The following is a 27,582-nucleotide window of genomic DNA, read 5'->3' as shown; positions in this document are numbered from 1 at the left end:
CTGGACTCTTCAATACCCGTTCCCATTCCCTGTCCTCTAAGGGTCTCCCCAGGTCGACGTGCCATTTGTGTCGGAGAGGTTCCAGTGTAATCGCCGCATGTGTACGCAATGACGCGGCGAACCAGCGGACCAGATGCCTGCCTCGCCCCATAACGTGAAGGTATTGTATGGTAAGTTGTTGGCTGGGTTCTGTGGACATGTCACCCCATTTAGCGGTTAGGGTTGCAATCAGTGAGCGATGCATTAGGAATTGCCCCCGTGGTAATCCCTCATCCTCAACTAGGGAATCATACGGGGCAAGTATGCCATCCCGATACAAATCTCCCAGGGTCTGTATGCCAGCGTCTCGCTAGTGCGTGAGTTTGAGAGAGATGAGTGCTCGTATCCCACTAGGGGAGCCTTCTAGCGGTAATGCCGGCGCGTATGGGACCAGAACTTTAGTGAGGAATAAGCTTCTGCAATAGCATTTGTATCCCACTGCCAGAAGGAGTGGCGTTGGTGTTGCGGGCTTGAGGGCTGGGTGGAAGAGTTTAAGGAGCCTCTCCAGAGTATGGGGGCAGCGTAGGTGCTGTGTCTTCCTGGCCTTTATCTGCAAACCAGAGGGCAATCCATTGCAGCTGTGCATCTAAGTAGTAGTGTTCTAAGCAAGACGCTGCCAGTCCCCCTGATCCGTGGGAAGGTATAGTTTCGCTAGTGATAGCCTGTGCAGACTGCTCCCCCATATGAAGTCTCGGAGTAATTTAGAGAATGTGGCAAAAAATGCTGCAGTATATATAAAGGTAGGTTGGCAAAGTAATACAGTAGCCTGGGGAGAATGACCATTTTCGATGCCACCCTGCCCGTGACCGTTAACGGCCCAGAAACGCATCTGCGACTTGACGGCTATGAAAGATCTACCCAGATTGCCGTCAAAGAGGTCCAACGGCTGACGGTATATCTGTATTCCCAGGTATCGGAAGGTGTCCCCTTTCCACGTTACCCTCTTACCATTAAGGGTGTATCTGGTCTCCCCTCCCCGAACGCATAAAGACAGGACTTAATGGCATTTACCTGTAGTCCCGAAACAGCGGCACAATCCCATAGGATGTGGGCCAACTGGGCCGGGATATTCTCAATGTCTCTCACATACACCAGCAGGTCATCTGCATATAACGACACTTGGTGTACTGCGTCTCCCAGCGGTATACCGTCCCCCAATTATGCACAAAGGGCCTCCGCTAGAGGTTTGATCGCTAACGCGAACAGGAGTGGCGATAGTGGGCACCCCTGTCTGGTGCCCCTGCATATGGGCACAGCATCAGATATGTTAGGAACGAGTCTTACCCGGACTGGGGGGTTCTTATACAAGAGGCCCACCATTTGTAGAAATTCCAACCCCAGATCATAGCGCTGCAGCAGCGCCGACAAGTACCTCCACTTCAAGCATTCAAAGGCTTTTTCCAGGTCCAACATTAGACAACCCGCCCTTGGCAACTCTTTTACACTGTCCGTCTGTTGGACTTGGCCCTTCTGGCAGGTTCACCCCTGAACTTTTTGCCTAGTGATTTCTGGTCTTTGCGCACTTTGACACTGTGGCGCAGTGTAAAGTGCGTGCTCTCCCTGAGTGCGTGTGTGAGATTGGCCTGCTCCCCCATAGGAATGCATGGGGAATGTCTGTGTCCCTGGTAGTTCCTGATGCGTGAGGCGTGCATGGTCAAGTTTGGTATGTGCAAACTCGTGAGAGTGAATGCTGCGCAATGGTATGTGCGGCATGTATGTGTCTTGTGCGGAAGCGCCACAACTAGACATGGCTGTGTATGTGCTGTGAAGGTGCTGGTGTGTGATTGGCTGGAGCTGGCTGGGATGCCAGGCTCCAGGAGTCTGTGTGGGTCTGCCCCGGTGGTGAATGGAGAGATTAGCATGCTGATGTGAGGGAGGGGCTGCGCCTGTGTCCTGAATGAGGCTGGGTTTCCCCCACACAATGCTGGCTCCGCCGCCCCCTGTGGTGCGACTGATGACCCTAGCCTGTCTGATGAATGAAAGGGGTGGTTGAGCCATCAACAGTGCTCACAGACCAGCTGCGACTGGTTCTGCCCCCACCCTGCACCTACAGACAAAGGAAAAGATGTATAAAAGAGGGGCTGTGACCCCATGAAAAGGTTCTTGTTCTTGTTGACACTTGAATCTGCCAGGGGCATGCTGCTGCTGGGGCCCAGGGGAAGGCTTGCTCTCCCTGGGCCCTGCCCAGCCCCTGGACTACTGAGGTCCTGCCCCCCTGGAAGAACTTTTGCTGGACTTTAATAGGGCTTATGGTGCCTGGAGGCGCTGTATTTGCTGTCTAGCGCTTTATCTTTCCCGCTAAGCGCTGAGAGCGCTTTGTTTGGCCCCTTGGCGCCGGAGAGCGCTGTGCTTTTGGCCCCTAGCGCTCCATGGCGCTTTATTTTACTGATAGCGCTCTGAGCGCTTTATTCTTGGAAGCCGGTGCCCACCCGGCGATGCTCCGCTGGAGTGCCACCTCGTGCCAGTGGTTTAAAGGGAAAGCCGGTGCCCACCCGGCATTAGCTGCGGTCTACCGCCGGGCTGCCGCTCTGCCTTCGACGACCCGGAAGCGGTTGGGCAGCCGGCCAATCCCGGCGCGGCCCCCAACCGGAAGTCCCGCCTGCCGCCACCGGCAGGAGAAAGAAGCCGAGTGATGGCCGCCCGGGGCTCCCGTGAGCTGAGGAGAGCCCCGGGGTGAAGCAGGAGAGGAGAGCGGAGGGGGCGCGAGGCACACTGTCGGTGCCTGCCCCCACCGTGAGCGCCAGAGACGTCCTGCCTACAGAGACCGGTGAGTGCCGATAGACAGGAGGGGCGCCGGGACCCATTGTCGGGGTCCGCCCCCCCCGTAGCACGATCCCGCACTGTTGCCTGTTTGGGAGCCACGAGGCTCCGGGGGCATTCCTTTGATGAGCCTAGGAGGCTCCCCCCGCCAGAGCGAGGCTCCCCCCCCCCACGGCCGCATCCAGTATTTCGAGCCTAGAGAGGCTCTGAAGGGCATACTTGATTTTAGAGTCCCCCGTGAGGGACTCCATCGTTGTGAAGGGCACAAGGGGTGATAGAGCGGCCCCACTTGGCAGCGGGTCGCTCCCATTTGGTTTACGAGCCCAGAGAAGGCTCAAGGTGCCCCATTTGTTTAGAGCCTAGATAGGCTCTTTGGGTGCCATTTGTGTTCAGAGCCCAGAGGAGGCTCCCGGGGGCATCTCCTTCTGCCCCAGCCATGTCTTGAGCCTGTGAGGCTCCAACGTTGTCCCCACCAACATTGCTCCCCAGTTGCCCAGCACTTTGTGGGCAACTGCCACGTTTAGGACCCTGACTTTGGACACAGGGCGTCCTAGCCCTAGAGAGGCCAGTTGGTCTAGGGACTGCCACAGGTGGTGGCTAATGTGATTTTTGCTCTATTGTGTTGTCCTGCACTGCTGAATGTGTTGTAGATGCATCATGTGCCTTGTTCCTTACACCGCTGAACGTGTGTTGATGCGTCATGTGTTCCTTACACCGCTGAATGTGTTGTTGATACATCATGTGTTTTGTCCCCAGGTCTATACCCCTAAATGTAAGGTGATATTTAGTTGGTTGTTCTTGCTAGTACAAGTGGTGCTAGTGAGGTCCTGGTTCCCTGCGTGACCTGTTCCTAAGGTGGTTAGGATTGCGTAGGGAGTACTTACCTGATTACCAGTAGTTACTTGTTTTGTGCTACAGTGATTTTCTGTCAGTTTTAAGTGATATTCCAAGGGCTTGATACTGAGCTCGCCCCCTGACCAGAGTCCCAGGACCAGTGGACTCTATTGTGCCTGCCCTGACAAATTGCTGGGACTTGTCTGATCTCTCTTGGGCCCCTGGGGCCTCGCTGAAACGTGCCTCGCTCATTCCCCTCGGCAGCTCGTGCACGGCAGCCCGTCCAAGCCTCGAGCAGCACCGCTCTCCCCTGAGCCGCGCCGCTTCGCTGGGTCGCCTGCATCCTGCCTTCCCCTCCTCTTCTGAGCCGCACACACTGGTCGCCCCAGAGAAACGCTTGTACCTTGCCGGTGGCCCGCTCAAGCCTCGAGCCGCACCACTCTCCCCTGAGTCGTTCCGCTTCGCTGGGCCGCCCGCTCAAGTTTACTAAGGAGGTCACTCGCATTATCCCTGCAACTAGGTCGGGAGGTACTGTCCGTTAGGCTCTATGTTTAAGTTCTAGGCCTACAAGTATTGTATTCTAAGTTCTAAAAGTGCTGATTCCTGACAGTGGTCAAGGTGGCCCTGTCTTGTACATATCCCTTGTAAATTCTGCCCGTGCCTGTTGGCACATTGTAAAGTGTGTGTTTTATCTAATGTGTTTTGGTGTAATACAAAGGCTATTTTTATATATGACCTTGTGTGGAGTTTCCTTTGTGGTGGGCCTTGGGTGTTGTTGCTGGGGTGCGTGCGCAAATACTTAACTCACATCGCCTCCAAGTTTAGCCTTGCTGCTCGCGCCACGTTACCTAGAGGGTGAGTAGGGGTTATCTTGGCGTGTCACTCCCTTGCCCTGACTTAGAAGTGGTGGTCTCTGACTGACTTTGGCGCAAGCCCTGGCCAGCCAGGGATCCCATTTCTAACACCGTCGCCACTCTAAATAACCTCTGCAGGTACAGTGACGTGCTCCGCTTGGGCACAAATCCATTTTGATTTACTGTGGACTAGGGCTGAAACCACTGGCGCCAAACGTTCCGCTAGTATTTTGGCGAGTATTTTATAGTCTGCATTAAGAAGCGCCAGCGGTCTATAAGACCCCAAGGTCGTGGGATCTCGGTCAGGTTTTAGCAGGGACACCAAGTACGCCTCACGCATCGAAGGGGGTAGTGTGTTTTTCTCCAGCACTTTTGCGTAAAGCGTGTGCAATTGTGGCTCCAGAGACTCCCGATAAGCTTTATAGAATTCGGCCGGCAGGCCGGCCGGTCCTGGGGTTTTCCTGGATGCCATGCGATTGCCTCCCCTATCTCCTCCAGGGTGAGGGGGAATTACGCGCCTCCTGATGTACGTCTGAGGCTGCGGGCAACTGGATCTGTTAAAGGAATCTCTCTAGCCCGTGGTCCAAACAGCGAACTCCTGAATGATACAGCTGCGCATAGTGATCCACCATGACCTTATGAATCTCCCTTTGCGTGTACACCAATTCTCCTTCCCGTGTTCATATAGCTTCGATCGGAACGCGGATGCTGTCTTGTTTTAGCAGCCAGGCGAGCAAGCGGCCTGCCCTGTCTTCTGTGGCGTGTGTGCGGGCTGTGTGGGCTGCATAGTTATGGCATCCTAATCGCTCCAGAAGTTCCGCGAGCTGCGTCCGAAGGGTTTCTAGGTGATTCGAGTGCCTGCCCCCTCCCTCTCCCTTGCGCTCGTATTGCAACAATTGGGATTCGAGGCGGGCAATGGCCTTCGCCAACTGCTTCCGTAGTTCCATGTGGCTCCTAAACAGTGATCGACATTCGGAGCATAGATCGAGATCAACAATATGTGTTGAGCGTTCCACGCACCAGAGTGTACCTGCCTTCAGGATCGGTTACCGTGTTTGTGCTAATAAATGGGACGCCTGCTCTCACCCAAATGAGTGTGCCCCTAGCATGGGCGGAGTACACACTCTTGCCTGTTGCAATGCCGTCATCTTTATCCGTCGGCCTCGTTCCCATCCAGAGCCCGGACTCTTCTAACCAGTCCCACGTCTCCGCCGGTGAGTCAAAAAAGTGGGTTTTACCCTTCGCAACAACTCGCAGCCTGACAGGAAACAACAGGGAGTATGGTAACTCTAGTTCTCTGAGCTGTCGCTTCACCGCCATGTTTCTTCGGCACTGCAGCAGGGCTCCCGGTTGGGGCCTCTGGGCAGGCACTCGATGAGCTCTTTCCACCGCAAATTGCTTCAATAGCATTCTCTGCAGCAGAAGGTCACGCAGCCCAGTTCTCGGTGTACTGTTCAGGGTGTCTTCCTTATTCTCCATCTGGCAATCCCATTACACGAATATTGTTGCGATGAGAACCCCCTTCAGCGCCCTCCACTCTGCCCTCAAGGGCATGTATCAGCTCCATGATATCTTGTAGCGCAGCTGCATGGCTGTGAGAGACCGGTTGGAGATCCGCAAGCATTTGACCGTGGGCAGCAACCTTGTCAGTTAGCTTACGGTGGTCCGCATGTAGAAGCGTGAGGTCAGAGGTAACCTTATCGATCCGAGTTTCCAAGGATGTCCTGGTATGATCTAGTGCAGCTCCTCTTTTCTCCACTGCTGCTAGGACAGAGTCCATTTTGGCCGCCAGAGCTGTGGATGTCTGCCTCATTTCGCTCTCGTCTCTCAGATGTGAGGAATCCAGGTTGCCAGCGCGTAGCGGCCCTTGTTGCATCTTGGCCCGCATACGGCCCATCATGATGTGTTGCGCCGTGGGCATTCACACCCAGCCCGGCAAGGTCCACACACAAACAATTTTACCGTGTTAGGAGTTCAGTTCAGGGACCAACTGTCAAATAGGGGTGTGGTGTTGGAACTATGTGGCACGATGATGGTATTAATCCCATTCTCAGCCAGTGGGTTCCCTACGTTACCAGTCCCTTGGTCGCTGTGTAATCTGCCCGTCCGACTAATGACAGCCAGTATTCTCTCCCCGTACCAGGACCCTGCGCGTGTCGGTCCGCTACTGGATGCGGTAATTGTGGAATACACACTGTCGCAGTGGTAACTTGGGTTAGCGATGGCAACTCCAGAGGCCCGCCCGTGTCTATTATTCCCAGCTTGTTGTGCAATTAGGGACTGTTGGCTTCTTCGTGTTGTGATCAATGCCAGAGTGCCAGCCGCTTCTCTCACCCTTGAGATACTGGGTAGACTCGTCCCCATACGGTTAGAGTCCTGCATCCGGTTTCATGGCAGTCTGTCACAGGTTGTGTTAATTGTGGACTGTGCACTGCCTTTGTGGTGGCCTGGGTCAGCGAGGGCAACTCCAAAGACACGTTCTAGTCAATTGCTCACAGTCAGCTTGTTGTACAAGGAGGGACTGTTGGCTACTTGCGGTTGTGGTCATTGCCAAAATGTTCGCCGCGTCCCTCACCCCCGAGATACTGGATAGATCCGTCACTATGCGATTGGAGTCCTGTTTCCTTTGGGGTCTGGGCGGGGCTCGGTGGGTGGAAGGACGGCAAGTGCTAGCCCATAATTTGTCTGTGTAGTCACAGCCCTACGGTCTGTGTGTGCGGCGTAAGTCTCATCCTTAGATTAGCGGTCCACTGGGCAAGATTTGTAGTCTCAAAGGCGGGCCTCATCGCAGGTGTGCGCTGTCATCGGGTTAGCAGAACAGGGTGGCTGGACAGGATAATTATCAAGAACACCTTTCAGCCACGTAGTCAAAAATATACCACGCAACCTCTGGGAGAAAATCCCAAATCAAATTTATTTTCTAATGAGACTCAAATTTTAAGGAATCTAAGACATGAACGCAAACAAAACAACTGTTATGACAGTGGATAAATGATGGCAATATCTACAAATTTACAGAATTTACAAATATACAATACATACAAAAGTGAATGAAGCCACATTAGTGAACAAGACACACCAAAAACAATACAAAGTTCAGTGAACAATATTAATTGCAATTATATACAGTGCAAAACTTTGAAGTGTAAAGCAAATGTGGACCAGTCCTACAGACTGTGAAACCATGGGACAGGCGGGGAGGTGGAATGGAATGCCTGCCTGTCAACCAAGCCTGTGGTTAGTTTTTTGAAGCGGGTTGCACAACTAGGGTCCAACGGAATCGGTGTAATTATGTCCTAGTGGCACCCTTGGAGGTTTACCACAGGGTGGAGGTGTCGACGCGTTTCGAACCGGGGTTGTTACAGGTTCTCTTCAGGACAGGGACTGGGGATAATGATTCTGTAACAGATATACAAGATGGGTGTCAGATATGTGTTTCAGGACAATATTATACAAGACTCTGACTCCAAGGGACAAAGAAGGGGGGGTTGGTTACCTGCTCAATGGCGTAAGAATAGCCGTGGTACCAGTTACACTCGACCGGGCAGGGTTTCTGAAATAACAAATGGAAAGCTTAGCGCGGTGGCAAGCCAGGGAGGCTGAAAGAGATGCCCATGTGGTGTGGGGCCATGGTAAATACTATTTACTCATCCTACCTGTGCTTCAACCAGCTATTGGGCTGGAATTGAGGTGCCCACGAAGCGGTGCACAAACGGTGCTCACATGTTCCAACGTCTGAGGGTGGGAACTGCAGGACCACAGAAAACACACGGTGCCCAAAGTTACTATCATTAGCCCATATATTGTGGAAGGTCACCACTGACCCACAAGGAGAGGTTCCTACCTGAAATCCCAGCCAAAGGGAAAATGTATCGGTAGTTTCTTGTCAGGTCCGCGTCAGCAAGGGGTTAATGATTTGCGCTGACCTGGAATGAGGGAAGCGCGAGCTTCAATTAGTTATTGTCACTAGCGGGACATGCCGTCACCGGGGAGGGAAGCGCGAGGCGCGTCCAAGGGGCGCAGGGCACTTACTTTCAAATCGGAATCAATCCGGCGTTTTCGGGCAGCAACACAGACTCGAAGTGAAGCGCCGCACTGGGACGCATAGCTAATGAGCTCACCTGGTCGAGGTACTGGGGGGTGTGGCTACGGGGGATCGTCCAAGGGAATGCTGGTCTTTGTAGTTATTATGTATCGGCCGGAGGGACTCTCAATGCGAGTGGGGGCATTAGTGTGGACAATGCAGCAGTGAATGCGATAGCGTTCCGCAATAGTTTAAAAAAAAAAAAACGGAGTTCCTAAATTGGTAATGCACATGCTCGATATAGAATTAAAACGAGCAACAAAATAACAGTGGCATTGATTCAAAGTTCATACACAAACATGGAAATCTTGGCATTTACAACAGAAACATGCTCTGAGCCACAATCGTGATATTGTCATGTAAGCATTAGAAACTTTTTTTAACAACAACATCTAAACCTAAGCGGAGTAAATAGGGTTGGAACTCAATGTATTATTCAACAGCAATTGCAACCGGGACATAGGTTCAAACCTCATTGGAAGACAGGGAATCTAGTTCTCATGAAAGAAACATGATCTATACATCAGCCCAAAAATTATCAGGGGTACATTGTGTAGCCTAGTGAAGATAAAGTTCTTTTACCACATGAACCAATGTAATGTCATGAGCCCCATGGATGATGTTCTGGACAACTGACCGACTTATCAACGTTTTCACACAGACCAAAAGCAGACCTCTGCCAACCCACCCTGGGTGCCTCGACGCGCCAAACAGACATTAATGTATAAGTAAGCACAGATTGAAAGGGGGATCACTAAGACACAGATCAAAGTAAGCGCACAGCCAGACTCTGCCGAACTCTATATTCAAAGGCTGGTAGATTCAGTCATCTCGTTCAGGCCAGAGTTGGATGTATCAAACTTGAGTATGAGGTACGCCTCCTTTTGGGATAGGCGGGCGTCTGGGTCACCATTACCACCCTTGATGACTGCAAGGACCGTCCATCTCATGTCCTGACTGGAGTGTTTCTGTTGCACAAAATGCGAAACCATGGGGGCCGTCAGGATTTTGTTGTTGATTCTTGACCGATGTTGTATAATTCTCTGACGGACCTCCTGTGTAGTTTTACCAATGTATAACAGATTGCATGGACACAGTATCGCATACACTGTATATTTGGTTTTGCAATTTGTATGTTCGTTGTGGCGCCAAAATTTGTTTCCATCCGTAAAGAGTGAGCCTTCCATCGTAAGGTCACAAACCGAGCAAGTCCCACATTTACGGTGTCCTGTAACTGGGCTTGCTCCAAAGATGGTACTTTGAGAGACCTTCTTTGGGGGTGGTCTGGTGGATGTGATCATTTGGCCAATGCTCCTGTTCTTCTTGAGTGCAAATAGGGGGACGCCTATGTCAGGAAGGATTTCTTGCACCAGATGCCAGCTCTTTCTGATGATTTTCTGGAGTTGGTTGGTGTGGGGGCCAAAGGTGGAGACACATACCATCCTCTCAGTCGTTGGCCTGGGTCTTTTTTCTAGTAGATGTTCCCTCGGCGTCCACCTTGCCCTCTTCATCGAATGCTTCAAGAGTTTCTGGGGGTACCCACGTTCCTGGAGCTTCGACGTAAGGCTCTGACCATGCAGCTCGAACTGTTCGGTGGTGGTACAGTTCCGTCTCACTCGGAGATATTGGCCATAAGGGAGATTATCCCTTAGGCTCCGTGGATGGTAGCTCTTGTAATGGAGAGCATTGTTCTTGTCCGTCTTTACGGATGGAAACAAATTTTGTCGCCACAACGAACATACAAATTGCAAAACCAAATATACAGTGTATGCGATACTGTGTCCATGCAATCTGTTATACATTGGTAAAACTACACAGGAGGTCCGTCAGAGAATTATACAACATCGGTCAAGAATCAACAACAAAATCCTGACGGCCCCCATGGTTTCGCATTTTGTGCAACAGAAACACTCCAGTCAGGACATGAGATGGACGGTCCTTGCAGTCATCAAGGGTGGTAATGGTGACCCAGACGCCCGCCTATCCCAAAAGGAGGCGTACCTCATACTCAAGTTTGATACATCCAACTCTGGCCTGAACGAGATGACTGAATCTACCAGCCTTTGAATATAGAGTTCGGCAGAGTCTGGCTGTGCGCTTACTTTGATCTGTGTCTTAGTGATCCCCCTTTCAATCTGTGCTTACTTATACATTAATGTCTGTTTGGCGCGTCGAGGCACCCAGGGTGGGTTGGCAGAGGTCTGCTTTTGGTCTGTGTGAAAACGTTGATAAGTCGGTCAGTGGGTCAGTTGTCCAGAACATCATCCATGGGGCTCATGACATTACATTGGTTCATGTGGTAAAAGAACTTTATCTTCACTAGGCTACACAATGTACCCCTGATAATTTTTGGGCTGATGTATAGATCATGTTTCTTTCATGAGAACTAGATTCCCTGTCTTCCAATGAGGTTTGAACCTATGTCCCGGTTGCAATTGCTGTTGAATAATACATTGAGTTCCAACCCTATTTACTCCGCTTAGGTTTAGATGTTGTTGTTAAAAAAAGTTTCTAATGCTTACATGACAATATCACGATTGTGGCTCAGAGCATGTTTCTGTTGTAAATGCCAAGATTTCCATGTTTGTGTATGAACTTTGAATCAATGCCACTGTTATTTTGTTGCTCGTTTTAATTCTATATCGAGCATGTGCATTACCAATTTAGGAACTCCGTTTGTTTTTTTTTAAAACTATTGCGGAACGCTATCGCATTCACTGCTGCATTGTCCACACTAATGCCCTCACTCGCATTGAGAGTCCCTCCGGCCGATACATAATAACTACAAAGACCAGCATTCCCTTGGACGATCCCCCGTAGCCACACCCCCCAGTACCTCGACCAGGTGAGCTCATTAGCTATGCGTCCCAGTGCGGCGCTTCACTTCGAGTCTGTGTTGCTGCCCGAAAACGCCGGATTGATTCCGATTTGAAAGTAAGTGCCCTGCGCCCCTTGGACGCGCCTCGCGCTTCCCGCCCCGGTGACGGCATGTCCCGCTAGTGACAATAACTAATTGAAGCTCGCGCTTCCCTCATTCCAGGTCAGCGCAAATCATTAACCCCTTGCTGACGCGGACCTGACAAGAAACTACCGATACATTTTCCCTTTGGCTGGGATTTCAGGTAGGAACCTCTCCTTGTGGGTCAGTGGTGACCTTCCACAATATATGGGCTAATGATAGTAACTTTGGGCACCGTGTGTTTTCTGTGGTCCTGCAGTTCCCACCCTCAGACGTTGGAACATGTGAGCACCGTTTGTGCACCGCTTCGTGGGCACCTCAATTCCAGCCCAATAGCTGGTTGAAGCACAGGTAGGATGAGTAAATAGTATTTACCATGGCCCCACACCACATGGGCATCTCTTTCAGCCTCCCTGGCTTGCCACCGCGCTAAGCTTTCCATTTGTTATTTCAGAAACCCTGCCCGGTCGAGTGTAACTGGTACCACGGCTATTCTTACGCCATTGAGCAGGTAACCCTTGGAGTCAGAGTCTTGTATAATATTGTCCTGAAACACATATCTGACACCCATCTTGTATATCTGTTACAGAATCATTATCCCCAGTCCCTGTCCTGAAGAGAACCTGTAACAACCCCGGTTCGAAACGCGTCGACACCTCCACCCTGTGGTAAACCTCCAAGGGTGCCACTAGGACATAATTACACCGATTCCGTTGGACCCTAGTTGTGCAACCCGCTTCAAAAAACTAACCACAGGCTTGGTTGACAGGCAGGCATTCCATTCCACCTCCCCGCCTGTCCCATGGTTTCACAGTCTGTAGGACTGGTCCACATTTGCTTTACACTTCAAAGTTTTGCACTGTATAGAATTGCAATTAATATTGTTCACTGAACTTTGTATTGTTTTTGGTGTGTCTTGTTCACTAATGTGGCTTCATTCACTTTTGTATGTATTGTATATTTGTAAATTCTGTATATTTGTAGATATTGCCATCATTTATCCACTGTCATAACAGTTGTTTTGTTTGCGTTCATGTCTTAGATTCCTTAAAATTTGAGTCTCATTAGAAAATAAATTTGATTTGGGATTTTCTCCCAGAGGTCGCGTGGTATATTTTTGACTACGTGGCTGAAAGGTGTTGTTGATAATTATCCTGTCCAGCCACCCTGTTCTGTTTTCCTTATTGCTGAGATCCGGGCTGGGCAGACGTAGGATCCAAAACCTTCACTGTTCTACAGTCATCGGGTTAGCGGTAGGTGGCAGAGGTCCCCCGAACACAGATCACGGCTGGAGCTTTTCAGCGCGTTTGAGCAGGCGAGAAATGAGCGTGCTTCTCCTGCACCTCCCCTTCTCAAACCGCTGGGTGCTCTTCGCGCAGTGCAGAGTACTGGTTTACTGGAGGGGGGGGGGGGTAGGGGGTTCCCGTTTACCTCTGCTTCGTCTCTGTGTCACCCAAACTTTCTTTTGCAGCTCTCAGCTTGAGGGGTGCAGCCCCCACACGCAACCAACGCTGTCTAGGCCTCACCTTTTGTTGTTGCATAGGCTTCAATGAGTATAGTCCTCAAAGCGCACTTCAAAGTGCATAGTCCTTAGATCGCTGATAGATAGTGGAGAAGTGTGGCTCACTGGTTAGAGCAGGCAGACCCTGAAGCAGAGGTCAGACCCGGGACCAGGGTTCGATTCCCGACGCGGCAGGGTGTTGAGCTCAAATGTCCACGGACTGGATAATTCTCGCTTCGGTGCCTGACCTAATCATGGGTTCACACTCTGCAACTCTGGGCATTCAGCTTGCTTAATCTCCACAACGGCCCCCCCCCCCCCGCGGCGGGATGCCTGGCTTTCACCTTGGGGATGCCCTGTAGGGGCTATCTCACAGGGAAAAACCAGGACGGGTTCCCAAGGCAAGCGCGGAGATACCCCTTCGGGGGTCGATTCTGGCGCTATATAAGAAATATAATAATAATAATAATAATCACATCTGTATGTGTCTCCGTTCACCTCTGTGCCCATGGCCTGTTAAAGCGAGCCTCCCCAAGCACCTCCACCTCAGCTCGGGTTGTCTGCTTGGCCGGTGCAGCTGCTGCAGGGGCCCTTGATATGACTACAGTTATGTGCACTCGCCAGTCCTTTTAGTGGCGGCGCACACCGGTATCGGCCGTCTTCAGTCGCGGCGCCTGATGGAGAGCTGCTGGAGGGTATGCATATGGGAGTCTCCCGGTGCGCTGGGCTCGGCCTTGCCATGAGCTGCTGCTCCTCTACTCTCTACTACCGCCGCCCCCTCAACACCACGTTCCCTGGGGACCCCTTCTGGGACGGGAAGGAACTTGTGAGGTCACGCGGCCCTCCACCGGGTCAGCCACCCCTTTTCCACTTGGATCCTTACTAGGGGTATATATAACCGCTCTCTCCCAGTGGCCGCCCACTATCCTCACCGGGTTGTCCATCAATCAATCAGCAAATTAGTAGAGCGTGCTACTCACCCGTCAGGGACTCAAGGAGCTGGGGGGATGTGGAGTTGCTACTGCTCGAACAGCCAGGTCTTGAGTTGTTTCCTGAAGGAGAGATGATCCTGGATCAGTCGTAGGTGGGTGGGGAGGGAGTTCCATGTCTTGGCCGCCAGGTAGGAGAAGGATCTTCCTCCGGCGGTGGATCTGCGAATTTGTGGGACGGTGGCGAGGGCGAGGCTGGTGGATCGAAGCTGGCGAGTGGGTGTGTAGAATGCGAGGCGGCTGTTGAGGTATTTGGGGCCCATGTTGTGGAGAGCCTTGTGTGCGTGGGTGAGGAGTCTGAACGTGATCCTCTTGTTGACGGGGAGCCAGTGCAGGTCTCTCAGATGTGCGGAGATGTGGCTGTGACAAGGGATGTCCAGGATGAGTCGTGCAGAGGCGTTCTGTATGCGCTGGAGTCTTTTCTGGAGTTTGGCTGTGGTTCCAGCGTAGAGGGTGTTCCCGTAGTCTAGTCGGCTGGTGACGAGGGCCTGGGTGACCGTCTTCCTGGTTTCTGTGGAGATCCACCCGAAGATCTTTCGGAGCATGCGCAGGGTGTTAAAGCAGGATGACGAGACGGCGTTGACTTTCTTGGACAACGTGAGGGAGGAGTCCAGGATGAAGCCCAGGTTGCGAGCATAGTCCGTTGGCTTGGGGGCGGTGCCCAGGGCAGTGGGCCACCAGGAGTCGTCCCAGGCAGAGGGAGATGGTCCCAGGATGAGGACTTCCGTCTTGTCTTAGTTCAGTTTCAGACGGCTGAGCTTTATCCATTCTGCGACAGGCTGGCTCTGGCGGTGGCGGGGTCGTTGGTGAGGGAGAGGATCAGCTGGGTGTCGTCAGCGTAGGAGATGATGTTCAGATTGTGTTGGCATGCGATTGCTGCAAGGGGGCTCATGTAGACGTTGAAGAGGGTGGGGCTGAGCGAGGATCCTTGCGGAACGCCACAGATGACTTCGGTGGCCGCGGACCGAAACGGGTGAGGCGGACTCTCTGGGTTCTTCCGGCGAGGAACGAGATGATCCACTCCAAGGCCGTTCCTTGGATTCCGGTGTTGCTGAGGCGTTTTATAGGGTGCGGTGACATACAATGTCGAAGGCTGCTGAGAGGTCCAGGAGGATGAGTGCAGCTGTTTCCCCGTTGTCGAGCAGGGACCTGATGTCGTCGATAGCTGCGATGAAGGCGGTCTCAGTGCTGTGGTTTGCTCGGAAACCGGACAGCGAGGGGTCGAGGGATCCGTTAGTTTCGAGGAAGGTGGAGAGTTGTTTGTTGACGGTCTTCTCGATGACTTTGGCAGGAAAAGGGAGGAGCGAGATGGGGCGGAAGTTCTTGAGGTCCGTGGGGTCCGCGGTGGGTTTCTTCAAGAGGGTGCTGAGCCCGGCATGTTTCCAGCTCTCCGTGAAGGTGGCTGATGCGAAGCAGCTGTTAATGATGTCCCGGAGTTGGAGTGCGATGATGGAGTCGGCTTTGTTGAAGATATGGTGTGGACAGGGGTCGGTGGGGGAGCCGGAGTGGATGGTGTTCATCGTGCGGGTGGTGTCTTCGGTGCTGATCGGGGTCCAGTTGCAGAGGGTGGTGGTGGGGGGTGCTGGTTCGGTGTTTGGGTGTGTGGTCTGTGCGCCGAAGCTGTTATGTATGTCGGCGATCTTGCGGTGATAGAACGAGGCAAGTGAGTCGCAGAGGTCTTGCGAGGGTGTGATGTCATTGTTGCAGGCGCTGGGGTTGGAGAGCTCTTTAACGATGTTGAAGAGTTCCTTGCTGTTGAGGGTGTTGTTGTCCAGACGTTCTTTGAATGTTATCCTTTTGGTGGTGCGGATCAGCTGGTGGTGTTTGCGGGTGGCGTTCTTGAGGGCTGTCATGTTCTCCGTTGTCTGGTCGTGGCGCCAGGCTTTCTCGAGAGTGCCGCAGGTTTTCTTGGAGTTTTTGAGGTCGTTGGTGAACCACAAAGCTTTCTTGCTGTCGGGTCTGTTGGGAGGGTTCTTCAGTGGCGCGAGGTCATCAGCGCAGTTGGTGAGCCACTGTGTGAGGTTGCGGGCTGCTTTGTTGGGGTCCCTCGTGTTGGTGGGGGGGTTCTGGCTGAGGGAGGTGGTGAGTTGGTCGGCGGTGATCTTGCTCCAACTTCTGCGAGAACCTGTTGCGGGTGGTGGTGGGTCGTGGTTCTCCTGAAGTTGAAGTGGACGCAGCTGTGATCTGTCGAGTGTAGTCCGGGGGAGTGGCTGAAGGAGATGTGCTTGCTGGAGGAGAAGATGGGGTCTAGAGTGTGACAGGTGTAGTGGGTGGGGGTGTTCACCAGTTGCTTGTCAGCGATCCGTAGGCCGCACCTCCCCGCACTCCTGATCCACGGGCCGCTCCACTGGGTGTTACACCTCCTGCAGCAGTGAGGCAGGCAAATCCACTCCATCGAGCGGGGCAGAGGACCACGGGGAGCCTGCTGCAACCTCCTCGTCTCCGGCACTATGCTCCCAGCGTCAGTCACCTTCTTAGCACAAGCGGCTGCCGCCCAGCAGAGGTCTCCGCCGCTCGGCCTCACCATACAAAGGCCGCAACTGCCTTCGTGTCTGCAACCGCGTCCTCTGCTGTGGAATTGACTCAAAGAGTCACCTGGTTTCCGCTGCACTTCTGCCGTCTGGTTCCACACGCTACATGTGTGGATGGCGCACTGAGAGGATAGTTATGCCGGATTATAGGGGATATCGGCCGGAGCACCAAGAACTTGCGTCCGTCAAGATGGGTGGCTAGCCATGCCCCCCTGTGTATTGGTGTTCATGTATGTGTTGATGGCTGTGGATTTGGTGGGAACTACCACGGTTGTTGTGTTGCGATGATGTGACCTACTTGCTCCTTGTCTTGGGCCTCTGACAAGCCAGACACGGGTATGCATGTCTATTTTTGATCTGAACTAGGCTTTCTAAGCTGTAAGTACGAAGTGGGCTGATATGGCCAACATCTTGTATCCTATTACTGGCCTACCCCTCACAGATAGGCCCCTGCCAGGTGACTGGAGATGACTTCCTACAAACTATTTACAAATTTTCAGTTTGGTTGGCCAGCCCTGGGTGATCTGTTCTCGGGTTGGGGTGTTAACTGTTTTGGATCATTGTTTATTTTTGCCAGGGAGAGTACCTGGCGCTGGTGAGCCATGATGATCTGATGGAATCTTAGTGGGGGCTTCAGACACTGTCCTTTTGTCTTCAATTTAAGTGCTCTTCTATAGCTGGGGGCCCTTTGTGGTGCGGGCGGGCACCTGGTTTTTCATGATGTCAATTTCTCCTGTGGGCCTGTCTTTTCATTGGGTCGGACACAAGGGCGTGAATTGGGACACAGCTTGTTGTTGGCCATAGTGGCTGACTTCAGTGCCTGGACATGCACTGAGAATTGCTCCGCAGATGGCTGAGGAGCTGATTTGATATTGATCATTACTAGTAGCCTCTTTGATGTTGGGGGGGGGTTGTTAAGGGTAACATGTATGGCATCCCCTTGAGGCCCATGACGGAAATATGTGTAGGTACGGTTGGTCGCTAGGCAGATTTCTGATCTGTTCACCATGTGCTGGGCCGGCACAGCACTAACCTTGTATGTCTGTCTTGGCCTGCCCCTCATAGATAAGCCCCTGCTGGTTGACTGATGTGTCGTTCTTTAGATTATGATTCAAAATATTCATTTTGGCCGGCCGGCCATTGCTGTGCTGCCCTTGGGTGAAGGAGTTCATGGTTGTGGGTTGTTTTCGTTTCTCTTTGTTTGTACAAGGTCCACACTTCGCATCAGTGGGTGGAGGGTTGGGTGTGTGGAGGTCCTGGGTGTCACTGGAGGTCCACGCTCTTTGTGACTTTACATGGCTGACCGCCGGCATGCACTGACTTTCTTGACCTGGAATATTAGGGTGATGTGATCTGCCTCCAAGAGGCACAACATTCACAGATATTTAAAGCGACGGGATGCAGGTGACCATACTCCAAGAAACACATCTAACTGGGGATGAGATCAATCAGATCAGGCGCAGATGGAGGGGCCAGCTGTATGCCTTCTTATATTCTTCCTTTGCCAGGGGAATGTATGAAGTTACAGCTCATACTTTTACAACGTATACCTTTACAACGCATTTTTTACAACGCAACATCCATTACAACGCATGCTACCTTTACAACGCATACCATTACAACGCATACCCTTACATTGCATGTAAGGTAAGTATTGGATAGTGTAGGGGTAAAAATTACTATTCTAACTCCAGGGGGTGCAACAGTAGGGTAAGTGTTGGATAGTGTAGGGGTAAAAATTACTATTCTAACTCCAGGGGGTGCAACAGTAGGGTAAGTGTTGGATAGTGTAAGGGTACTATGCGTTGTGATGGTATGCTTTGTAATGGTATGCGTTGTAATGACTGCGTTGTAATGACATGCGTTGTAGTGGTATGCGTTGCATGTCATGCGTTGTAATGGTTGCATTGTAATGGCATGCGTTGTAATGGATGTTGCGTTGTAAAAGTTTTGTTGTAATGGTAGTGCGTTGTAAAAGTAGTGTTGTAAAGGTTGTTTCCCTTGCCTGGAGAACCTTGATTTGAATTAGGGCATGGGCCCCCTTTGAGCTTGATCACTCTGCCATTGATACGGACAGTAGGTATTTATCCCATTAGGGTCTGCTGCTGGGGAGAGAGATAACACTGGGGAGTGTTTACGCTCAGAATCAGGACCAGGCGGACTTCTTTCTGTCCCTCTCTGCACCTGGCGGGACATTTCACCGTTAGTCTACTGTTGGGCGGTAAATTTAATTGTGCAGTGGATGAATTGTTGGACCGCTCTACCCTTATCCCCTTTGCTGGGTGCAATAGCCTATAGGTTGGCTGAGGGCCTGCTGGACTGTTTAGAACATTGGGAGCTGGCAGCTATTTGGAGGACCCATCTTGAGGACGATCAGGATTACTCATACTTCTCTCACATCCACGGTCTTCATACCCAGATAGACCGGTTTATGTGTTGTCTTGGGCTCAGCCAATATATTACCAATTCTGAATATTTGGGACGCAGATTGTCCGTCCACTGCCCTGTCCTGCTGGGGTTTCGAACTGTTGGAAACCGTCCCAACAATTCCCACATGGCAACTCAACCCATCCTCTTTAGAAGATGCATGTTATCGTGATTCTCCGGTGAAGGTAGTCTCTGATTACTTAAACCATAACCAGGGCTCTGCATCCTTGGGTATAGTAGAATGGGAGGTCTTTAAGATGGTGGTTCAGGCCACAGCATTGTCAGATGATTGATGTTCAGGAGTTGAATGGGGAGCTCCGGATTAGCAAATTCATGGTATAGATAATGCTCTTGGAACCAGACTGGATGTCTTAGATGAGATCTGAGAAACTCGAAGGCAATATAATGTTACTCTGGAAAGGCTGCGCTGTCATGATCACAAGCATTAGATTGCTAGGGCGCATGAAGAGGGGAGACCTGCCAGATTACTGGTGTGGCTTATTTGACCTGAATCCCTGGGGGCTCCCTTCACACATATACAACGGTGGCATGGAAAATCGCTGTACTCTCCCGCATCCATTAATGCTGAGTTTTGTGTGTACTATGAGATTGTAGGCTAGCCCAGACCCTCTTCAGATGGAAGTGCGGTCTGCTTTCCTAGCTGACTTACCGCTGAATAAGCTACCTTAGGAGCGGTGTGAGAGCCTGGAGGGGTCCCGTGACTGTGCAGAAGATTAGAATAGCTATCAAAGAGATGGCGATGGGCAAAACACCTGGCCCTGATGGCCTCCCTGCTGAGTTTTACCCAGTGTTTGCTGAGTCTTTTGCCCCACAGTTAAAAAAACGATATCCTGACTTCTTGCGGCTAGGCACACTTCCTGAGTCTTCCAGAGATGCAGTTGTTATCCCGCTCCCTAAGACTAAGAAGCAGGGAGCCCAAGTTAATGAATTCCGCCCCCTCTCTATGTTGGCTTTAGGTTTCAAGATCCTCGGTAAGGTGTTGTCTCTCCGGTTGCTCCCACACCTGCTGGCATTGATTCGTGGGAAGCATCCCCACTCGTAATACTTCTCTGAATTGTAGAAGGTTGCATCATGTAATGTACCATCCTGAGGCCCAAGCCTGCAGGGACTCTGTCCTGATGTCCGTGGTCCTCGAAAAATCGCTTGACACAGTGCGGTGGAACTTCTTGTTCGAGGTATTGTTGCAAATGGGCCTGGGGGAGAGCTGTATCAAATGAGTTTAACTGCTCTTCAGAGCCCCAGTGGCTTGGGTTAAAACTAGTGCCACAATCTACCTACAATATAGGGTATGTAGAGGTACGAGGCAGGGGTGCCCTTTATCCCCTCTTTTGTTCACCCAGGCCATTGAGCTTCTCACAGATCTCTTTAGTCAGGTGGGACGGGGTTCTGGTGTAGAGGTTGAGGGACGGGAACATATCAATCCAAAATGAATTAGCTATATAGAGGGATTCAAGCAGAGTTCACCCCCAGTGCTCCTTAACCCCTTCCCTGCTCATGACGAGCTCAGCTCGTCATGCAGTACACTGGTCGTGTGCTTATGACGAGCTGAGCTCGTCATGAAACAATGGCAGGAGGGATTTTCCAGCACAGGAGAAAAATCTCCCTAGCATCCAAGGTGTTAACTGGACATATCCCTGGGTAACACCTGGGATGGAGATGGGCATACATTCTGATTTCCCTGAGGCCCCTCTAACCGCCCCCCTTACCGCCCCAGGCAGATTTCCCTGGAATCACAGGAGCACATCATTTACTTAAAGCGATACAAGGGACTCCACTCCTCAAAAACCAATCTTACCATTATTCCTCTGATCATAGCAGCCCAAAGGGTCAATTTCTAGGACTCAGAGCAGTTTACAAACAGATAAGAGCAGATGTGAACCAGTTAGTGATCACCACGGGTCATCTGATATATAGCTCAAAATTAAGCCACTTGCCCATTTTATTGCCCTGAAACAGACATGTTTTCTGGGCTTCTAGATAATCTACCGCAGAGATGATCACAAGGGGGCCTATAAGTAATTACATTAGTTGTGTATATTGGTCTGTGCTGACCTTTCCAGATTAACCTCGTCTAGTCTGTTTGTATGATAAGAGGAGATAATAACCGTGATCATATATGGCAGTATCTTACCAACTGGCCTTTGTTTAAAATGGACATTAAAAAAACTAAAGTGTTGATCACAGTATGCTTAGCATATGCTTGATGTAGGGGACTAGGCCAAGATATTACTTATGGTCTTTGTTACTTTTAGTATTTGTATATCTATAATAGTTATGTTCTATCTTTAAATGTCCGAAAATGGCTTATTGCATGGGGTTTGAAATAATACTTTGAATTTAAAAATATGCAGTTTCTATGTTCTCTAGATCTGTGTATGTTGTTCACAAACCTATCCATGCAGGCAGTTTGGTAATAGACTTATTTACAGGTATAAAAACAAGACATTTGACACAAATGTGAGAAAAATGTTAACTATACCACATCATCCATGATGTGAACTGAACAAAGTTTCAACCAGCAGTATATTTCCAGACCCACAGACCTCAATTGTGGCCTGAAAGACTTAAACAAAGGCACATGAGCCTTGGAGGTTGGAGAGCAGCATTTAAGGAAGTGAGGGTTAGAGTAAGAATGTACACAACAATTTAAACACGGATCCTCTTTTAAAAAAAGGCACAGTGGTGCCTTCTTAATCCTAAACGTTGGCTCTTGGTCTCCTGAATCGGAATTCTGCAACAGTTGCAACCTGTTTTATGTGTTCCTGCAAAGTTTAACCTTTTCTTTAGTTAGCATCAATGACATACACATGTCATGCAAAAGCCACAAGGTGGGTCAACAGTGGGCAGCATAGAAACATAATTTGGAGAACTTTTCATGTCTGCTTTGGGAGGAAATACTTTTTTTCCGCACATTCTATGAAGATTTGTTTCCGTGTGGAGCTCGCCAGTGACACTTGGCGTTCAATGTCCACAGAGAGCCTGCCATGGGTCAGCTGCATCAGTGAGTGGTTCTGGATCAGTCACTTATGCCATTTGATGTGTCTCCTTTACCCTAGAGTATCCCTTGATCAGACCCCTCAGAGTGAGTTTACAGGATGCCATAGGGTTCCACCAGAGGTCACAGTGTTACAGTTGAGCTTAAGGAAAATCTGCAGTTCCTCCTCTATGAAGTCAGTGCAGTCTTGGTCCTCCAGATGCCAAGTGTTGATGCGTAACATAGGTCGTAGGGAACTCTGAGGAGGGGTCCCATTTCTAAGAGGAAAGGTGCATGATCGGAGATACCTTGGTTCAGGATCCGTATTGTAGTAAAAGGATATCGATTCTGGACCCCATTTTGTGCACTGATGATACATGAGTGTAAAGCCCTTGTGAGGTGTTCAGCTATCTCCAGGCGTTGTAGAGGCCCATTGAGTCGCCCACAATATACTTTGGGAGAAACGCGCAATGTGGCCAAGCCGGGAGGGTTTGGAAATGTCAGTCTGTAGTCTAGGACCATGTTAAAATCACTCCCCTATCAGGGTGGTCCCTGGGGGAAGGGCTACCACGAGGTCTTGGAGTGCCTATAGTGTTGAGTGCACCATCTGTTACGGAACGTAGGACGATAAGAAGTAGTAGTGTTTAGCCTCCAGATGGCCTTCAAACCTTATGTACCTCCTCTGCTGGTCGATGTGTGAGAAGGACACCCCCATCAGGAAGGTCTTGTGTCGCCGGATCGCGACTCCTTGTGAACCGGCATGAAAAACTCGCTGATAGCCAAACCAGCCAAGGAAGGGACAGTGGGACCCTTAATGGTGTGTTTCTTGGAGCAAGACGACATCCGGGCAACAACATTTAAAATAGCGAAGTACCGCCAATCTCTTTATATGATCAAGGAGACAATTTACATTCCATGAAATTACTGTAACCATTTGGACGGTACTGGAAATTGGTGGATTGGACCCTTTCCCCAATGAGAAAGCGATAGGATCAGTGGAGCCATAAATCCTAGTGTGTATGAGTCCTGCAGTAGATAAATTTTGTGGTGGTTGCTTGAAAAAAGAAAATCAAAACAATGAAGCAAAACATCAGAGGACTTTAATGTGGTGGCGCTGCTCCATTGGGGACAGCTGGGAGCTGCGTGCCATCTATTTGGTCCTCAAAACCTTTCTGCCTTCCATCAAGGGCTGGTGCATCCAGGTCCTAACTGCCAATATGCCAACCATGTGGTACTTAAATAGGCATCACGGTGTGGGTCTTGTGCTTTGAGGCTGTGGAGGTGGCTGGGTCCTCTCGAGACACCCCTTAACAATCAATTATTAGTTCCCAGAGCAGGGAAATTTAGCAGGTATTATCTTGCCAATCATGAATGGCACCTGCTCCTAGAGGTGGTACAGAGCATCATTGCTCAGTTTGAGGGTGTCTGTTTGCTACCACTAAGAATGCTCTGGGGCTAGCCTTTTGTTCCCTTCACAGCGTGTCATGCTAGGTGAATACCTCTCCCCTGCTAAGTCCTTGCAATGTGGGGTGCCACAGGGGTCGGCATTGAGTCCGACCCTGTTCAACATCTACGTGGCCCCCCTTGCAAGACTAGTAAGATCTCAGGGGATGGAGGTAGTGTCGTATGCCGACGACACGCAGATCATGGTATCCCTGACCCACTCTGTGAGTGAAACCGCATCTAACTTTAGGGCCTGCATGCAACTTGTTGCAGAGTGGATGGTTTCCAACTCCCTAAAGTTGAACGGGGACAAGACAGAGGTTCTGGTCTTTGGCAAGGACCAGGACATGTGGTCAGGTGATTGGTGGCCTCCTTCTTTAGGTAGCTGCCCTATACCTACACAATCTGCTAGGAACCTTGGCGTCATCTTTGACACCCAGCTCTCTATGGAGCTCCAGGTCAATAGAACGGTGGCTACCTGTTGGGGTGTCATCAAGACCCTGAAAAGGATCGTTCATTATCTGTCCCCACAGGCACGGAAGCAGGTGATTATCGCCCTTGTTGGATCAAGGCTTGATTACTGCAACTCAGTGTACGCCGGGGCCAACAAGGGCCTGCTTCAGCGTTTGCAGGTTATACAAAACGCGGCAGCGCGGTTTGCTCTCGCTTTGCCCTGGTTGGCATCTATGACATTAGCGAGGAAGAACCTCCATTGGCTCCCCATTCCCTCAAGGATTACTTTTAAACTCCTCTGCCTTACATATAAGGCTTTAACTGCAGGCTCGGCTGATGCTCTTGGATCGTTACTTACTAGATACGTTCCGAGCAGATGCCTCCGATCCAGTGAGCTCAATCAACTGGTAATTCCCAGAGCCAAGAAGGCTAGATGGGGGAGCAAAGCTTTTTCTATACAGGCACCTCGGATGTGGAACTCACTCCCCCTGGAAATCAAACTACTGCCTTCCCTCGACCTCTTTAGGAAGTCATTGAAAACCTGGCTGTTTATTAATGCATACCAGTAGGCTCTGTTTCTGTCTGCTAACAGTCTGTCATTTGGTTTAGGCGCCTTGACGCCCACTGGGCATAGTTGCGCATTATAAGTGATATTTCATTCACAAGGCGTTCTGGGAGAAGCATCCCTCTTTGGGGCAGTGGTGGAGCTCCAGCATCATTTACATGTTCCTGCCTCTCCCTCTGAATTTGTAAGTGCTATAATTAACTTTTTTCAGTCACTATATGTATATCATCGCCCTACAATATTGAAGAGGTGTCACACCATGCCCATGTTAACTGATGTACTAGAAAACAGGTGCAAGCACAATCCCCTTTCAGGGTCACAAACAGCTGCTATGTTTCAGTCCCAGTTGGGCTGTGGCTTGGCGGACTTCTTGAAGGGTGGTTAAAATCTAATATTCTTGAAAGAATCAGTCACTGTTTCATTTTGCTGTTTATTAAAGCAGAGTTTTATCAGCTTCCATCCAGCTTTGGAGGAAGCTTCGAAATGCTTTCATAAACGTTATATTTTCATAAAGATGCGTGTTGCATTTTTTTACTCGATATACTCAGTTAAAACATGGTATTGCAATGTTATCTGAGAAGTAGCTCATAAAAATGTGCTTTTGGTATTTTGCTTCTTCCAAGTTTTTCCTTCTTGCTATTGAATTTCATGTTTTTGTTTGTAGCTTTTTCCAAGATGGCTTGAAAACTGCAGATAAATTGAAACAATATATTGAAAAATTAGCTACTGATTTGTACAATGTAAGTGATTTCAATTTATTTTAAGTTACTTTTCCTATTTCTTTTTGTAAATGTTTTCACGCATGCCAAATGTGAACAATGAACCCGAAAAATATACCCTTTTTACTTTAACAGTATTCCACCATTGCTCTAATATTAGTTAAATATTCATACATTGTGTGTAGTGTTTTGTTCAACTGCAGATACTCATCAACAGACCTTACTGAGTAGGCCTTACTGAGCACTTGTTGCCAGATGTTCCAGGGCAACCTGGTCTTGCGTTCTCCTAGGAGCAGTTTTCCTATTGATAGGAAGGACTTCATGAATTTCAGTGTTCATCAACCAAGTCTGTGTCCCAGCCCTGGCTGTTTCCACACCTTTCTGTGTTAACATTGAAGAACAAGGTGGCGATGTCGAAACTGAAAGAGAGTTTAAAGAGTAAATATGTAGCACGGATGCTTAAGCCAGCGCCAGTGTAGCGGAGGTTGGTATTGCGAGCATTGTAATGGGGCCGACTAAAGTTGAAGAAAAGGATTCATGCTAACCCCAGTAGGCACATCAGTGTAGATGCTGGCAGACGCAGCCTCTCTGGAAGCCTCCGCATCTTTTACCGAAGAAGTTACTGTAGGGAATGTGATCAATTGCAGCACTGGAGTAGGTTTTGAGGATAATATAGATCACTTTTTTGATCTTGGTCTTATTGCTTTAATGAGAAGGCAACTATTTGCACTCTGTGTGATCTCTTTGTCGCTTTGTCCAATGTTGAGAAGTGGATGGAGTCTGGTGAGGTAATGCTTTGAAATGTACACTTAAAGTTATAAATATGGATAAGGAAAAGTTATTAAACTGTAGTAGTTCTCCAGAGAAGGTGTCCTTCACAGTCATTACTGATCTTTTAGTTTTGAATACTGGCTGAAAAAAGAGCTGTGGTAAAATGATTGATAGTACTGAGCTTTCTGAGCAATAGTAAGACCCGCCTATCTCTGAAACATGTTTTTTTCTGTGAATACTCTTTAAAAAAAAATTTTTTTATTGTTTTCTACAAATTGACAAAAATCAACTTATAACATGCAAACTTACGGCACACAATGAGCACATCAGTAAATTTCAAGGTGCATATCACTGGAAGGTACTCTTACAGGAGTCCAAAGGGTTGCACAAACATTGTAAACTAATGGTAGTCTTTTTTTATACTCATTTTGGCAGAGGTACAGCTTAAGGTTTCCTTCCTTGCTCTTCTCTGCCAATTATTACATTAAGCTTGTTTTTCCTGCTACTTAGATCATCTTCCAAATTGTCAGTGGCACAGTTCATTGATATACAGATTTCTTTAGCTGACAGCCTATTCCCTAACTGTGTAACCAGTGTATTGTCACTCATCTCTTCTCCTGTACATGACCAAGTGCCATGAATTTCTAGTAAATACTCCATTTGTAGGTCCCGGGTGGCTGCCTTATATCCATTCCATTAAATTCATAGAAACCAAGTCTCGCACTTCTTCCTTCAACCCATCCACCATCTTCCTCTAATAGTCTGATATGGTTCTAAGTCCAATGTTGTTGAAGATGCCTCATGGGCAGCAGCCAGATCGATCAGGATAGGTCTTGCATAGTAAAGCAGGAGTGACGTGTACCCCATGTAAAAATGTAAATTGAGCGAGGCAAAATTGTCATTGCTCAGTGTATAGTAGGGCCCTGTCCCAGTTGACGTCCCACAATCTTGATACAATTTTGTTCTAATCTGGACATCTTCACTGGTGGTGTGCACGAAGTGCATGATAAAGGGAAGATAATGGACAGCCACGTCTCACCAATAACACAAGGTCATTGTAGATCCTGGGTTTCAGGTGTGGACCAGGAATCCACCCCATATAATGAAGTCTATTCTAACATGCAATTAAAGGTGTCCAAAATGTGCATGATACTGTTCCTGGCGTTCTCAGAAGACATACATTTTGCTTCACAATACAGTTCCCTACCAATCAAAAAACAACCACTGTCTATCCATCCAGATTTTCATGGCTCTACTGACAGCTAACCAAAGTTTTGAAATCTCAAAGAGGAGCTCTTCTGCCAAAGGTCCTTCAATAATGGTCCTTCACAAATTGTCATTTCCAATTACACATCATAAACATCAGAACCACTTCTGTGACCTGCTGTTGTTGGGCTCCAAAATTGATATCTTACTTCCATGCCTCTATGGCATACCTTCAGCAACATTAACTTACAGTTGTGGGTGTCTTCAAGCCAACCAACAAGATTATGAAGCTTCAATGTGAAATAGTAGCACCCTTCTCAAAGAGCATTTACAGTTTAACTCTTTTAAGCACATAACAAGGAGGTCATCAACCTATTCGTGTTTACAAAACATTACTTTTGGTAGCTGGCAAGAAAACTCCCTAGAATACATAAAGGCATTGGGGAAGGATG

The 27,582-nt window shown here is 49.5% G+C and overlaps 1 protein-coding gene across 3 annotated transcripts in view; it reads left to right on the top strand.

The window, feature by feature from the left end:
* Positions 1-27,582, top strand: part of ASAP1 (ArfGAP with SH3 domain, ankyrin repeat and PH domain 1) — a 1,926,573-nt gene that overhangs the window by 799,828 nt on the left and 1,099,163 nt on the right. For all 3 annotated transcript variants that reach the window (XM_086966222.1, XM_086966220.1, XM_086966221.1), the window contains one exon: positions 25,099-25,174. In XM_086966222.1, coding sequence (XP_086822348.1) covers positions 25,099-25,174 — 76 coding nt within the window. The remainder of the gene's footprint in view (positions 1-25,098; positions 25,175-27,582) is intronic.

Source organism: Lissotriton vulgaris, chromosome 4_1 (genome assembly GCF_964263255.1).
Source record: "Lissotriton vulgaris chromosome 4_1, aLisVul1.2, whole genome shotgun sequence".
Classification (NCBI taxonomy): Eukaryota; Metazoa; Chordata; class Amphibia; order Caudata; family Salamandridae; genus Lissotriton; species Lissotriton vulgaris.
This window is presented reverse-complemented; position numbering and strand designations above follow the sequence as displayed.